The 15,679-nt window shown below is 45.8% G+C and overlaps 1 protein-coding gene across 2 annotated transcripts in view; it reads left to right on the forward strand.

Annotated features, from left to right (window-relative positions):
* SLCO2A1 (solute carrier organic anion transporter family member 2A1) overlaps positions 1–15,679 on the forward strand; it is a 119,019-nt gene that overhangs the window by 90,275 nt on the left and 13,065 nt on the right. For both annotated transcript variants that reach the window (XM_073360375.1, XM_073360376.1), the window contains 4 exons: positions 1,526–1,607; positions 2,978–3,142; positions 4,202–4,391; positions 11,496–11,652. In XM_073360375.1, the coding sequence (XP_073216476.1) occupies positions 1,526–1,607; positions 2,978–3,142; positions 4,202–4,391; positions 11,496–11,652 (594 nt within the window). The remainder of the gene's footprint in view (positions 1–1,525; positions 1,608–2,977; positions 3,143–4,201; positions 4,392–11,495; positions 11,653–15,679) is intronic.

Below are 15,679 nucleotides of genomic sequence, written 5' to 3' on the forward strand. Positions count from 1 at the left end.
ACAAGCTATCACTGAGGCCAAAAACTTGTCAAGATTCAGAGAAGGATTGGACATTTATGTGGATAATGAGAATATCTGGAGATATACAGAAAACAAGGGTTTTAAAAGGGACATAAGCCCTTCTGCTTCAGGGCTTTAACCAAGCTCAAAATGCTCGGCTTCAGGAAGACATTTTGCCTTGGGGCAGGTTAACCTATAACTGCCCACTGCAGGAGTCCTTCCATCTGAAGCAGCTGGTGCTGACTAGCATTGGGGACAAGATACTGGAGTCAATGGACTGCTTGCATTTCCTATGTTCCTATTTCATTCACCAAGGCTGTCAGTCTTTTATCACCACTTAGTTGTATTTTTGTGTAAGACACTATCCTCTCTGTAGGAATCGAAGTTTCACTGCACCTTGCACCAGTCTCGTTAGCCTCTTTCCTCTCATCTCCTTGCTATGGCCCACCTTGGCATTCTCCGCTTTCTTGCCCCTTCTCTCCCTCCCCTTACAGTGGCATCACCACCCCCATCCTTGTCCTGTCTTCTCCAAGATCATGCTCTCCATCGGTAACAGGGACACCAGCAGAGGGCTCCCAGGGGTAATTGTTCAAAGTGGAGCTCTGCTGTGGGGTACCAGCACCACGCCGAGCTGTGTAGCAGAGCTGGTTGGGAATTTTTCCACAATGCATTTTTTGGGGTCAGAAATGCTGATTCATTGAAACCGTTTGCAGGAAAGGGCCGGTCTGGACAAATTCCCCATTTCAAGAACAGTTGGGGGAGGGGGGAAGGTTTGAAATTGTCAGAATGTCCCGTTTTGATGTTTTCAACATGAAAAGTTCTATTTTTTGGTTTGAAACGGCTCTTCATTTCAAAATTTAAGTTAATTTATAGTTTAAAAAATCAAAATTGAAACAAAACATTTCATAATTTTCTTTCAGCTGACCCCACTGGAATCCCCCCGCACCCCCGATATTTGGTTCATGACAATTTTTGAGATTTTTGACTTTTCATCCCAATTTAGGATGTGAATTTTTTTCAAAATCTCTCAGACAGGAAAACTGCTTTCCATCCAGCTCTACTCTGGCACCTAATGGGGGCAGACTCGAGAAGCCACTCAGATAATTAACTCCTTCACTGCCGCAGGCTGAGCAAGTGCCTCAGCCTTGGCAAAAGATCAAAGAGAAGCTTAGCTCCAGCAGGCGGAATGCCAGGGGACACAGCTGGCAATGTCCAGCTGCACCAGAGATGCACATCTCCTTGTCTTCCCCTTTATGCACCCTGGGGCACTCCCTGCGCTGAGCACCACAAGGATTGAGTTGGCTCTTGTGTCGGAGCAGGCCGGCCAGTGCTTTGGAAGGGGGTGTCTAAGCTTTCTTGATTGTCACACTGCCACCCATGCCTCTTTGTGTGACCACAACTGCATGACAGCAGCCTCTCTGATACAATTATGGGGTAGTTTCCAGCACCCATCACTCACTTGGAGAATGCTAAATGTCTGCCAGTGCCTCTCGGCGTAAGCTGTGCTTCTCTCTGCTCTCCCCAGGATGCAGGCGCCGAGGCAGACATGCTGAAGAAGATGGAGAAGGCAAAGGCTGAAGAAGTCTCCCTGACAGAATTCATTAAAAGTAAAGGGCTCCTGTTCTAGTCTTGCACTTTCGCTGTTTGAGTGGCTGCTAGTGCACTCAGGAACTGGAGTGCCTCACGCCGCCAGCACACTTACCACGGCTAGGCAGGCACTGCGTAACTTCCTGGTACATTGCTGCCTACGCTTCTTAGGCCTTGCTAGCAGCACTCACAGCTAGTCTAATCTGGAGCTGAGGGACAAATCTTTCAAAGTGTGCCCAAGGCTCATATTCAGAAGTGACTTTAGTCTCCCCAGCTGCAAGTCAATGGGACTTAAGCTCCTATGGCCCAAGTCTCTTTGAACATGGGCCTGAGGCTCCTAAGTCACTTAGGCACTTTGGACAATAGTACCCAGCGTGTTGCTCCTGCCAAACTCTGCAGGGGATACAAGGTGCAGATCAACGGCAGTAGGCACTGGGTCTACCTTCAGACTTGTAAATGTAATCTAAGCCAGCCTGTTTAAATGTAGCTCTCTCCAAAGGAAAGGGATCTCAGGGACACAAGTGCATTCTGACACATAGCAATTACATGTTGTTAGCAGAGGACGTGCCACCTTCCCTCCGGGGTAGCACACTGCTTTGCTTCCTGGGAGCTTCCAGACAAGGATGTTTCCTCTTCCTCACATGGACAAATTGCCTCTAAAAAAAGGTGGTCAAAGTTAAGGAGTTGATTAGTAGAATGACAGTGGTCCATAAGTGACTTGGGGTCAGTCAGCTGTCTGTGGCATATTGCTAGGCCCAGTTTGATGCAGGTTGTCTCAGATTGGCCTTTAGGAATAATAAATTACACTGTCATTTATTCAAATGAACAAGCAGTTAATTTTCCTTGCAATCAGAGTCCAGGAGTTAGATCTTCACCTGATGTAAATCAGCATGGCTCTATTAAAGTCAATGGAGTTTCATCAGTTTACACCAGCTGAGGATCTGGCCCACATTTTAACAAGTCAGCATGACACAGCTAGACAATATTACAATCAGGGCAGGGTGTCTAAATTCAGAAGAACAAAGACACAGAAAGAAGGTTGATGGTAGGGCTCAAAGCAGCCTTACCTCCGGTCTTGGCAGTTTATAGCCCCAGCACCTCTGGGCTTGCTGCATCAGTTATGAATGTAAAAAAATTGCTTGAGCCCCAGCACGTAATTGCTTGAGCCCCCGGGACCTCTTTCATTAAAAATTAAGCATTGCTCATCTCCCTATTCCAATATGACAGTTCTTCTGGGACCTGTCTCCGATAGCGGAACCCACATGTGCTCCAGAGGTTCCTGTATTAAATCATCATAGAAAGGTTGTTTCTAAGCTTTCTTTTCATGGGACGAGCTGTTGGCATGACCTCTTCCTTGATAAATTACTTCTTCCTTCTTGTTTCCTTGTAGAATTCCCTCGGATCTTTCTCAAGCTGCTCCTCAACCCCCTCTTCATTCTCCTGGTCCTGGCTCAGTGCAGCTTCTCCTCAGTCATAGCTGGTCTCGCCACCTTCCTCAACAAGTTCCTGGAGAAACAGTACGGCACCACCTCTTCCTATGCCAACTTCCTCATTGGTGAGACACATGTCCGTGTCCCCGTGAAAGGGGGCGATTGGCCCTGAATTCAAAGGGAAGATTTGAAATGCAGCAAATGCATTCACAGATGGGGGGCACCCAGTCCATGATTTCCATGGCTTTTTAAAATATAAAGAGAGAAAACATGGGAAGTACATTCTCCTGGCACTGCATCTGGGGAAGGATGTAGGCAAGATTCAGAGACTTCCACCCTCTCTGGTCTTAAGCCAATCCAAGTCATTTCCCTTTTCCTGCCCTGAATGTTTGTGAGGATGAGGCCATGGTGACACCCATCAGTCGGGTTGTCCATGGTTGACCTTATTGTTAGTGGGCTAGAGACTGCTCTCATGTACACCATGCGACCCATTGACTTGGGTAGGGCAAAGTAAGGTAGATCTTTCAAATCAATTGGTTAGAGAAAGTGCGTCAGTGGAAAAGTATCTTACACCAAATTTGACACTTAGTAGATGTGTAAAATTAATGTAGTCTCCCTGCCATGGTCAAGATCCTCTGCCACGCTACAGCAAAGGGGCTGTGAAGTCAGTTTAACAATCCACCTAGGAATTCCCCTAGCCTCGAGAGGAACAGAGCTGGCCTAACGATCATGCATCCGATGAAGTGAGCTGTAGCTCACGAAAGCTTATGCTCAAATAAATTTGTTAGTCTCTAAGATGCCACAAGTACTCCTTTTCTTTTTGCGAATATAGACTAACACGGCTGCTACTCTGAAACCGGTCATACATTGTCCTCCTCACAGCCCCTGACTTAGGATCACAGCTGGGGAAGAAGGAGGCATGGCCAAATTGGTGCAAAGGTGCTGCTTAGGGTTTATGAAAAATAGATGTGATATCATCACTGAAACATCCCAGCCTGGGGTAACTAGTGCGCACCAGATACTGTGGCAATTAATTGGCCTCAGGAGATTGAAGGGTCTGTGGTTCCCCCTCCCACCACAAATACCTAGCCAGCCCTGCTCCTCTGAATGTCAGTACTGAACGGCTCTTGGCCAGGAGAGCTCTCCCCATGCACTCATGGCTGCTGCCTCTTCTGTCATTGCAGGAGCTGTGAACCTGCCTGCCGCCGCACTGGGGATGCTTCTAGGAGGAATCATCATGAAGCGCTTTGGCTTCTCCATCAAAGCCATCCCACGGTTTGCACTGGTGGTGCTCCTCATCTCCGTCCTCTGCTGCCTCCCCCTTTTCTTCATGGGCTGCCCTACACAGACCATTGCTGGGGTTTACCCACCCAGGTAATGCAGGGCTGTGCCAGTGAGGAAGGCTGGCTGAGAGTATAATCCTGCTCGGACATTAGAATGGGTTTCGAACCTAGGACCTTCGTAGCTAAAAGCAGGAGCCTCTCCAACTATAGCCAAAGGAGTTAATCTGTTAACCAGCAGCAGTAGTAGACTCTTATCTTCTTACACTAGAGGAGGCCCCAAAGTGCAGAGTGGGAAGTAATGTCCACCAAGTACTCAGATTAGTTCCACCTCTCCTTCACTCTCTCCCTTACTCTGCTTCTTCTACTTTTCTCTTCCCTTCCTTCTTTGGCCAATTCTTTGTCTTTCCCTCCTCTCCCCTCACTGAGTCCCTGGCCCAGTTACAGCTCACACAGAGCCCACAGACTTCTGTTTGTTTATACTCCAGCCACACTACAGTTTGACCACACCACAGACACTCCACCGTACAAGGCCATGGCCACCTAGGGACTTCACGTTTGCCACGGGCCATTCAGGAGTTCATGATGAGAAGAGCACGGTGAGGCCTTCCCATAGCCATCCCACAGCACACACTGGCTTCCAATCAGGCCCGGCAGCTCACCGCTTCTCCTTGTAGCAGTTGCAGGAGGCTCTCCTCCTCACTCACTCACTTCAGCCAGGTGCAGAGGGAACCAGGCTATCCCCACAGCAGGCTCTCACATATGCAGCCCCCATAACATTGACACACTCATTTGCCAGGCAACACTAACCCTCCACGTTGCTCCCTTTGCTACCTTCTGCTCCTCGAGATTGCATATCTTGGGATGAGCCAAATCAATCATATGTCTCTGCTGTGACAGTGCAGAGTCTCACAACCACCCAGAAGAGGAATGTTACACACCTCCCCTCGGTGGGCTCCCCCAGGACTGACCGAGCAGGAAAGTGTTTGGAAAAGGGTGAGTATTCTGTATCCGGCTGCCTCTGAACCAGGGGATGCCACTGTGCAATGACATCATCTTCAAAAGGGCACTCTGAATGCTGATTGGCTGTCAGGGTTAGCACATCCTGGGAAGTTCCGCCTTTCAGAGGTGGTCCTTCCAGGAGTCTCATCCGAGTATGGTCTCTGTGTCTGTTGGGCATGTGATCTATTTCAGCACCATTTCCCATCTAATCTCTGCAGCTGCTGGCTATAAACATAACCAGTTACTGGGCTCAATACAGGGGTAACTATGCGACATTCTAGTTACCCCAGGCCTGGGCTATACAGGAGGTCAGACCAGAAGATCATTATGGTCCTTTCTGGCCTTTAATCTATGTCCAACCTGCTGGTCCTAGATATACCGGCCAGAGAATAGAGAGGGTGTACAGCACAGAACACCCCTTTCCAAACAAGTGCAGTCATAATGTTTACCTGGTGACTCCCATATCAAGCAAAGCTACCTCTGTAAGTTTCATCCTTACATTTCCGTAAGGGAGAGGGGCTCTGGCTCATGGAACACCTGCCCAGTCAGAAGGCGTTAGTATAGCCAGCTGGCTCTCGCACTCCTTCTCTCAGAAAGTAGCCTCTCTGGCTGTGTGAGAGGGAACACTTGACTCTTATTGTCCCCTTTTACTTATTTAAGATAAAGTTGCACTTGGTCTCCATCCCAAGCTCGTCAGTTTCACCTTATTCAGACCATTTCCCAGCTTACTGCCAATATCTTAAGAAGGGGCTTCCACACAAATGTTTCTCTTGGCCTGTGATAAACCCTCTGTCCCAGGGGTGCGCTGCTTGCAAACAGGAGGGGCCAGAGGCTGGCCACTCTATCCATTCATCCCCCTCCTGTACCCTACCATAGTTAAACAAAAACACATATTTCTAACCAAGGAAAGCGACACCAGCACTCGGCAAACAGACCTCTAGGCAGTGGCTGGCAGTGTTTGTATGGTGCTCTCGAGATCTGCACTGAGTGTACTTCGTTAGGAGTGGTTAATAGTCATTGGGAGTGTTGGCAATTTTAAAAATCTACTAGTGATCCCCAAAAATATTTGTCTGTGTGTGGAGGAGCTCTAATTAGCCATACAGCACAGTGTTCAGTCTGTATTGTTTGGATTCGGGGACGGAGGCAGAGGGGAGGAGGAGGAGGGGAGAGGAAGCTGGTAAAGGATTTAAGAGACAGGAAGGACAGTTTTGTGGGTAGAACATTGAGCACATTACCACTGCAGTTCCAGGCCACTCACCTTCTTTGCAGTCTGAGATCAGAGTCTGGACAAGTGACGCAGAGCCGCGGAGGGTTGGGGTTTGCAGGCTCTTTGGAGATGCCATTTGGAGCTATGGGTCAGCACACCTGTGCCCTCTAGTTGTGTCAGGATTCACAAAGATGTTCGTGTCTGTCCAGTCGCTTTCGGGGGGCAGGGCAGTCAGCTTGGGGGCAGTGTCTGCTGACCAGGTGCTGGGATTGAATTGCCCCCATTACTTCCTGGGAATTTGCTGTGTTTTGGTGGAATGCAGGGAGCAGATGCCACACTGCTGAGAGATATCTGCATGCTGTGATGCTGTGTATTGAAGTCTGACTTTACCTAATTCCTGCCTTGGAAATGCTGGGGCAAGGTCAGGGAACGTGGCCCTTGGACTCCAATACATTGCCGGGTGTTGGTGATGGTTTTTAATTTTATGTTTTAATTTGAGATCATGTTCCTCACTGTTCCTTCCCAGCTTGAAAGCGTGTGCTGGAGTTTCTCCGATAATTGTGTAACACTGACAAACCCCGGTCGTCAGTGGGCGGGATCAAACCTGGGACCTCCGGAGCTAAATGCATGAGCCTCTACTGCATGAGCTAAAAGCTATAGGCCCATTAGCTAAGGCTGTAGAGCAGACTCTAATCTCTCTCTCTCCGTGGTCTTGGTGCCACTAGCTGGGACAGAGCACCACACCCAGGAGGTGTGTGGGTTACAGTTGCATGGGAGGAGATGGCAGGTTGGAAGACTATGGTGGAGAACAGGCATTTGCCCCTTTGCTGCCATGTCTACGCAGCCTGGGCAGGACACATAGTGAGTTCCCCACTGCTGACTTTAGGGAACTGCTGTACACAGAACCCCTGACTGGCAGAAGTGGAGGGATCCACATTTTTTGTCAATTTGAGTGAGGAGGGCAAAATCCTACAGGTCAGATAGGGCCAGGAGAAGGGATTTAACTGGAGACTGTTTCTAAAGAGAGATAGGCCCCCTTCCGCCTCATGATGAAGGCCCAGTGAACTCAACCCACTTCCAGGGCAAGGTTTGGGCTCAGCACTTTCTGGCTATTGTTTGAGCCACTCCAGACACTGTGTCTTCTCCCCAGTGGCTCCTTTCATCTGCTCCTCTCCTTCCCCTGCAGCTTCCTTGGGTCAAACCAAGTACCAGGCTAGTCAAACTCTTACTATGGTCTGTTGTCTATTGGCCTATGCTTTCCATTCAGAGATTTCCCTACACCCCCCCCCAAGAGGGTGTTTACCCCCCCTGAACCCCCCCCCGTTTTGTGAACTAGTTACATGCAGAGTTGCCAATTTAATGATTGGAAATTTGAATTGAAATTGAAACATTAATACATACTTTAAAAGCATATACAGTGTATGATAAAATACGTGTATCTGAGAAAGTATAATAGATTTGAAAAGTATGAACATAGACTAGCTTCCTTGTACAGCTGTTTATGACAATGTCAGTGCATTCATTTTGGTGATGTTGGCCAACCTAATAATTTCAAATTATGATTTGTAAGCAAAGTCTAAATGAGCTCTCCCTGACAGCTAGTGATGAGCTGCGGACTGGGGGGAAAGGCTTCGGGACCAGATTGTATTTACATTCATACCTAATCTACCTAGGTATCCAGCAAACAGAGCTGTGTTACCCAAGTGATAGATTTTGGCTGGGGTTGGGTTACAAATCACTTGAATGCGGGGAAAGAGGTATAATGAAGTGTTGTTATTCTTATTGTATGAGTAAAGTGCAGTAGAACTGTACTTAGCCTGTGCTGATTGTGGGCATCGAGAGAGAGAGAGAGAGAGAGAGAGAGAGAGAGAGAGAGAGAGGGTGGGGACAGGTGTTTTGCTTGATGCTCTGCCTGAGTCACAAGTACTATTAGACCTGCCCCTCTCCACTGTTTAAAGACAGAGCTGATTAGGCTCCATGGATAGTCTTTATTTTGTTAAGTGATCACTACAGCTGAAATCACTGATAATCAGGTCTAAGTACTTAGACCCGCTGTGGGACAGTGTTTCTGTGGAAGAGATGGCCCAATCTGCACTAGCTGAGAGCTCAGCTAAAATTACTGACGGCTGGGTGAAGCCTCCAGAGACCGACACAGAGGTCGCAGTGGCAGGTGGCACCAGAAGATGAAGGCGCAGGGCCATTGGCAACAGAGCGATGGAGTGAATGGTGGCACAACAAACAACAGTGGCCAGAGTGAACAGTGAGCAGCTGGAGGAACAAACAAGGTGCCTTCTTGTCCCCCACCTGGGAGATGAACTCATGTGAAAGCACCTCTGAACTCTGAGTCTCCACTGACCAAGGACAACACCGGTGAGTGTGAATGAGGCTGTTACATAACACAGTTCATGTGAACAAACATAGCTGTGGCATCATACTTTCTATTTAAGCAAAAGATATCACATACTACAAACTGGAGGCCAATGTTAAGTGCATTGTCACTTGTCCATCCTGAAGTTGAACACTGGTTCCGAACAAGACCAGAAAATGCTCACTGTCTTTCTGCAAGAAACTCAACTGACTGGCTAGACGCACGTGGTGCAACAGTGAAAGACTCAACAGTTGAAAAAGTGAAGAACTCTCTCACCACATTCAAAAAATGTGCATACAGGGCGATGAAAGCACTAATGCAAATGGTCATCAAGTATTAATTCATTCTGTATGTTACCTTGATGTCAGTGGTAGGCCAGTAGGTGCATTTCTAGATGTTCAAATTATAGAAGACAGATTGGCTAGATCTGTGACAACCCACATCTTAGAAGAGTTAAATGCTTGTCAACTGGACCCCAAACAGATGGCTGCTTTTGCATTTGATGGAGCTGCAAACTTCTCTGGAAGACATGGTGGAGCACAAGCTTTGCTCAGAGAAAAGTGTAACCCTAGTCTCTCCTATACACACTGCAGAGGCCATGTACTCCAACTAGAGCTAGTACGAGCTGCAGATTCTTCAAAAGATATTTAAAAAGCTATACATTTAATGTCTTCATTATATTCTTTTTTCAGCAAGAGTCCAAAAAGACTGAATATCTTGATAGAAGATACTTTGGGACTGAAGTTCAAAGTAGTCCAACCTGGGAAAACCCTCTGGCTTTCTCATGAGCAATCCTTGGCTGTTGTCTTAAAATTACTCTAGCCATTATTACTGGCTTTGGAAAGTATCTACCAAGATGGGATGGATCTAAGTAGTGAGGCTGGTGGATTACTTTTGCTACTATGTTCAGAGAAGACTATTGCCATTCTCTCTCTTGTAAATCTACTGTTGAAACCACTTGGGTCATTAAACAATGCCATCCAGGCATCTGCTACAACAGTAGTAGATCTTTGTCCAGCAATAGAAGCTACATTTGGATCAATCAGAGAGCTATCCATTGAAAAAGTACTGGAAGAAGCAAAGACTTCAATCCAGAAGTTGACTAATGAAGGCATTTATAATGAATCCTTAAGTGAAGAGGACAAGAAGTGTTTGTTAAGACAACTGAAAAAGTACACAGACTTGATTCTTAAAAACCTACAACAGCGACTTCTAGATTCTACTCAACCTCTACGTAGCTTTTACAGATCCCTGTCTTATAAAACACTGACAGTTGAGTAGAGAGAGGCACCACCAGCAATGGGGCTGCCATGTGCTCAGGACAGAATAGAGAATTTGAACACAGGGTGGAATATATGACGAATGAATGAAGATTTGACTTCAACTTCTTTTTTATCATCACTAGTGGCTTGACCCAATCTTTATGCTATGTTTCCTGGGCTGAAAGAAGTAGGAATTCATCTCTTGCTACTCCCAGACACAACAGCTACAGCTGAGCATTCTTTTTCATCATTGAATAGAATTTTGTGGGTTTTTTTTAAAGAAGTCGCCTTCTGCCTGATCATGTGAATGAACTAATGAGCATATCAGTTGAAGGAATGGAAATACTGGACACACAAGAAGCCACCAAAGATGAATGCATTGCATTCAAGAAGTTCATTAACAGAGTTGTGCAAAATTATAATAAGAAACCAAGAAGGATATAGATGTAGTGATTCATAGAAGGCTTGAGTAGCCAACTTTAATTTGTGTGATGATTTTAAAATCTAATAAAAGGGTCATGAAACATTTTTCAGTTTTTACTATGGTGCCATACAGCCCATCTTCACCCTCACGGTCTCACCCCTCATTGGCCCTGACCCTCCCACCCCCCTACCCCTTCCCCGTAAATTTGAACACCCCCCATAATTTCAATTCCTGGGGGAAACACTGCTTCCATTGCTCTGGAAATCTTCCCCACCTCAGTGCCAGCAGCCCATGAGCAGTGGAAAATCCCTTTTACCTGAAAAGCCCCAGCTGACTGTTAGCTATTTGCTGCAGGAAGTAAAGCATATGCAGTTTGTCCTGTCATCCACCACGCCCTAGGATTTGACTGAGAGTAATCCCTGAAGATGGATTACTGGGTAATATATTACTGCAGAAGTTTACTGCTCCTCCATAGTGCTAAGGAAAGAAAAATCAGTGTAGTGAATTTTGTCCTGTGAAGTTTAAATGCAACCTTTGCCTCAATTTGTGTGTTTGAGCTAGCATGCTTCCAGTTTCAATTCTGATTGAACTGACTTCCCCCCCACTTCTGATTTGGATGTTATGTGGTTTCAGACGGATGCCTTAGCCCAATTAAATTTCTCCAGGTATCTGATTATTAGTTTTCCTCCATAAAAAAGTGTGTGAATGTTTGTTTGCATGCACATGTGAGTAATTACTGCTAAGTTCACTGTAAATTTTAGCAGTACCTGCCAGGGCATAGGAATCAGGCACAAGGCCAGGCTACTGCATGGCAGTGACCCAACACAAACAGAGACAGGGAGATTGGTTAACCACGCAGAGAATTCAACAGGGTGGGTTTTTTTCCCCATCCTATTTTCTTTTCTTTTCTTTTATTTTTTCCATTTTCTTGGCAGTACATCGAGTTCCCAGTCACAAGCTAAGTGCCCCACTGCGTGCTCCTGCTCAGAGTACCTCTTTCACCCTGTCTGTGGAGACGACAACGTGGAGTACATCTCCCCCTGCAAGGCTGGCTGCTCGGATTCCATTAATTCCTCCACGCCCAAGGACATGGTAAGTAGCAGCAACTTGGATTCCAGGGCTGGGGAGATGACGCACTGCTGAGCCATCTGGCCCACAAAGTCACATTGACGGGCCAGAATCTAAACTGTTTTCTGGAAGCTCATAAGATTAGGTGTCAGGAGCCACCTCTAGCTATGGTGATCATTTTCTCAGAATCAAAACCCAGGGTGCTTTTGTGGTGACATTGTTGTGGGCTGCGAAACAGTCCTGACAAAGGGCACTTCTCTCCAAGTGTGTGCTGGTGTTGCCATGCCAGCTTCTGACTCACCAGCAGCATGTGCATACTTCTCTGTGCACAGGACTTTCCCCAGTAGCTTCATGTTCAGAATAAGGTGATCACAGAACACTTGGACAAGTATAATTAATGTTGCCTCAAAGCAAAAGAAGAGCTTTGATGAGGCCCGCAATCATTTGACTTTCTTCCTCTTCACACCAAACATGGTTTATCACCCCAGATGCCTGTTCCTCTGGATTATTGGTTCCTTGTTAAACATTGAGCAAATTCTGCTTGGCATAGTGATACATCTCGAACAAGCATTGTATAGCTATTAAACATTTCTAAAGTTTTAATCAAAGCAATGAAAAATGGGGACATTTCCAATGTCCTGAAAGCTGAATAGCCCTAATCTTTTTAGTCTCTCCTTGTATGGAAGCTGTTCCATACCCCTGTTCATCTTTATTGTCCTTCTCTGAACCTTTTTCAGTTCCTCTGAGTTCTTTTTGAGATGGGGCAACCAGAACTGGACACAGTATTCAAGGTGTGGGTGCACCGTGACTTTATATAGAGGCATTATGATAATTTCTGTCTTATTTTTTCTCTTTCATAATAATTTTTAACATACTGTAAGAGTTTTTGACCACTGCTGCACACTGAGTGGAAGTTTTCAGAGAACTATCCACAATGACTCCAACATCTCTTCCTTGGGTGGTAACAGCTAATTTAGACCCCCATCATTGCATATATATGTATAGTTGGGACTGTGTTTTCCAATATGCATTACTTTGCACTTATTGCCATAGAATTTTATCTGACAATTTGTTGCCCAGTCACCTAGCTTAGTGAGATCCTTTGTAGCTTTTCACAGTCAGCTTTGGACTTACCTATCTAGAACAATTTTGTATCATCTGCAAACTTTGCCACTTCACAGTGCACCCCTTTTTTCCAGATCGTTAATGAATATGTTGAACAGCACAGGCCCCAGAACAGAACCTTGAGGGACCCCGCTGTTCACCTCTCTCCATTGTGAAAAATGACCATTTATTCTTACCCTTTGTTTCCTTATCTTTCGAGCAGTTACTGATCCATGAGAGGACCTTCCCTCTTATCTCATGGCTACTTTGTTTCCTTAAGAGCCTTTGATGAGGGACATTGTCAAAGACTTTTTGAAAATCCAAGTGCACTGTATCTACTGGATCACCTTTCTCCATGTGCATGTTGACTCCCTCAAAGAATTCTAATAAATTGGGGAAGCTCATTACTGTTTAGTTTGTCAGTCTGTTCTAAAACCTCTTCTATCGACGCATCAGTCTGGGACAATACTTGAGATCTATTGTCCAAAAAGAGTAGCTATGATTTGGGAATCCCCTTCGCAGCCTGTGCGGTGAAAACGGATTCAAAGAATTTATTTAGCTTCTCTGTGATGACCTTGTCTTCCTTGAGCGCTCATTTAGCACCTTGATCGTCCAGTGGCCCCACTGATTGTTTGGCAGGCTTCCTGCTTCTATCTACTTACATTTTTTTTTTGTTACTGTTGGTTTTTGTGTCTTTAGCAAGTTGCTTCTCAAATTCTTTCTTGGCCTTTACATCTTATTTGCCAGAGTGTGTGCTCCTTCCTCTTTTCCTCATTAGGATTTGACTTCCAAATTTTAAAGGGCACCTTTTAGCCTGTAATGCTCTGCTGTTTAGCCAGAGTGGCATTCTTTTGGTCCTCCTGCTATCTTTTTTCATTTGGGGTATACATTTAGTCTGAGCCTCTATTATGATGTTTTTAAGTACTTTGCCTGCTGCTACAGCTACAACCTACAGGTCTGCCTGGGAGCAGCCATGCCCCAACCCTCCACCTGGAGGATGTTAGCAATAGCTCACTTGAGACACATGAGGCTCTGCCCCTGAGGTCCAATTGGCAGCGTCCCAGCGTGGCTGGTTGGCCTGCTGGCCCCGTTTAAGCCAGCAGCAGGAAGTTATCTGAACTAGTGGGCTCCACCCTGCGCTGAACTCTGTGCTTTGTGCTTCCTGCTTCCCGCTCCTGTGTTCCCAGCTTGATCTCCTGGTCTACTGACCCACCTGGCCTGTTGGCATCTGATTTATGGTTCTTGACCTACCGTTTGTCACCTGCCTCTGAGCACATGGTACCTGACCAGCCTGACTCGTGGGTCGGCTCTCCAGTTTGTCTCCGGCTTCTGACCTCCTGAAGTCCTGACCCAGCTGGCTCTTGACCCCTGTCTTGTGACTGTGGACTCTGGGTTCTGACTGCTAGGTCTGCCGCCCACAACCCAACTGTGACAGGCACTTTACCCTCGTGACTGCTCTCTTTATTTTCCATCTAACTATCATCCTTATTCTTGTGTAGTTCCCCTTCTTAAAGTTAAATGTTAGTGGGGTGGGGGTTTTGGTGTATTTCTCCCCTACAGGGATGCTAAATGTATTTACCTTATGGTCGCTATTACCAAGTGGTTCAGCTATCTTGGACCAGATCTTGTGCTCCACTTAGGACTAAATCAGGAATTGCCTCTCCTTTTGTGGGCTCCACGATTAGCTGCTCCAAGAATCAGTCATTCATGGTGTCTAGAAATTTCATGTCCGATTCATGTCCTGAGGTGCCATTTACCCAGTCACTATGAGGATAGTTGAAATTACCCATTATTATGATATTTTCTGGTTTTGTAGCTTCTTTAACCTCCCTGAGCGTTTCACAGTCACTGTCACCATCCTGTCAGGTGGTTAGTCGTATATTCCTACTGCTAGACTGTCAGGGTCCCCCCCACTCTGAACTCTGGGGTACAGATGTGGGGACCCACATGAAAGACCCCCAAGCTTAAATTCTACCAGTTTAGGTTAAAAACTTCCCCAAGGCACAAATTCTTTTCCTTGTCCTTGGACGGTATTGCTGCCACCACCAAGTGATTTACAAAAAATTCAGGGGAGGGTCACTTGGAATCCCTATCCCTCAAAATACCCCCCCCAAGTCCCTTCACCCCCTTTCCTGGGGAGGCTTGAGAATAATATATAAACTAATTGCCTTAGCAATGTGAGTACAGACCAGACCTTTATCTTTAGGACACTAAAATCAATCAGGTTCTTAAAAGAAGAACTTTATAATAAAGAAAAACGTAAAAGAATCACACCTGCAAAATCAGGATGGAAGGTAACTTTACAGGGTAATAAAAAGATTTAAAACACATAGACTTTTATTATTCAAGCATCAAATTTCTGTCCATAGAGATACTATGGTTCTGTTTGAGTCATTTCTGATTTTCTCCTTATTTGGCTTATGCTGTTTTAACATATAGTGCCACTCCCCCACCAGAGTAACCTACTCTGTCATTCCTGTATATTTCATATCCTAATATTACTGTGTCCCATTGATTTTCCTCATTCCACCAAGTTTCCATGGTTCCTGTTATAGCAATATCCTCATTTAATGCCAGTCACTCTAGTTTACCCATCTTAGTATGTAGACTTCTCGCATTTGTATATAAGCACTTGTATGTTTTACCAATATTCAGTTGGTTATATTGAAATGGATTCTTTTACATTTGACTGTTCCTTACTAGCTCCCACCTGTACTTTGCCATCTTCTTTCCTATCCTCTTTACAAGGCTATGGAGTTCCCACTTTAATAAATTCATCCCTGAAGGATGTCTCCGCCTGAACTGGGTGCTCCTCTGCATCTATCCACTGGCCCCAGCCCTTAGCTTAAAAAATTCTCCACAACCTTTTTAATTTTACATGTCAGCAATCTAGTTCCACTTTGGTTCAGGTAGAGCCCATCCTTCCTGTAGACGCTCCTCCTTCCTC

Source organism: Lepidochelys kempii, chromosome 9, assembly GCF_965140265.1.
Source record: "Lepidochelys kempii isolate rLepKem1 chromosome 9, rLepKem1.hap2, whole genome shotgun sequence".
Lineage (NCBI taxonomy): Eukaryota > Metazoa > Chordata > Testudines > Cheloniidae > Lepidochelys > Lepidochelys kempii.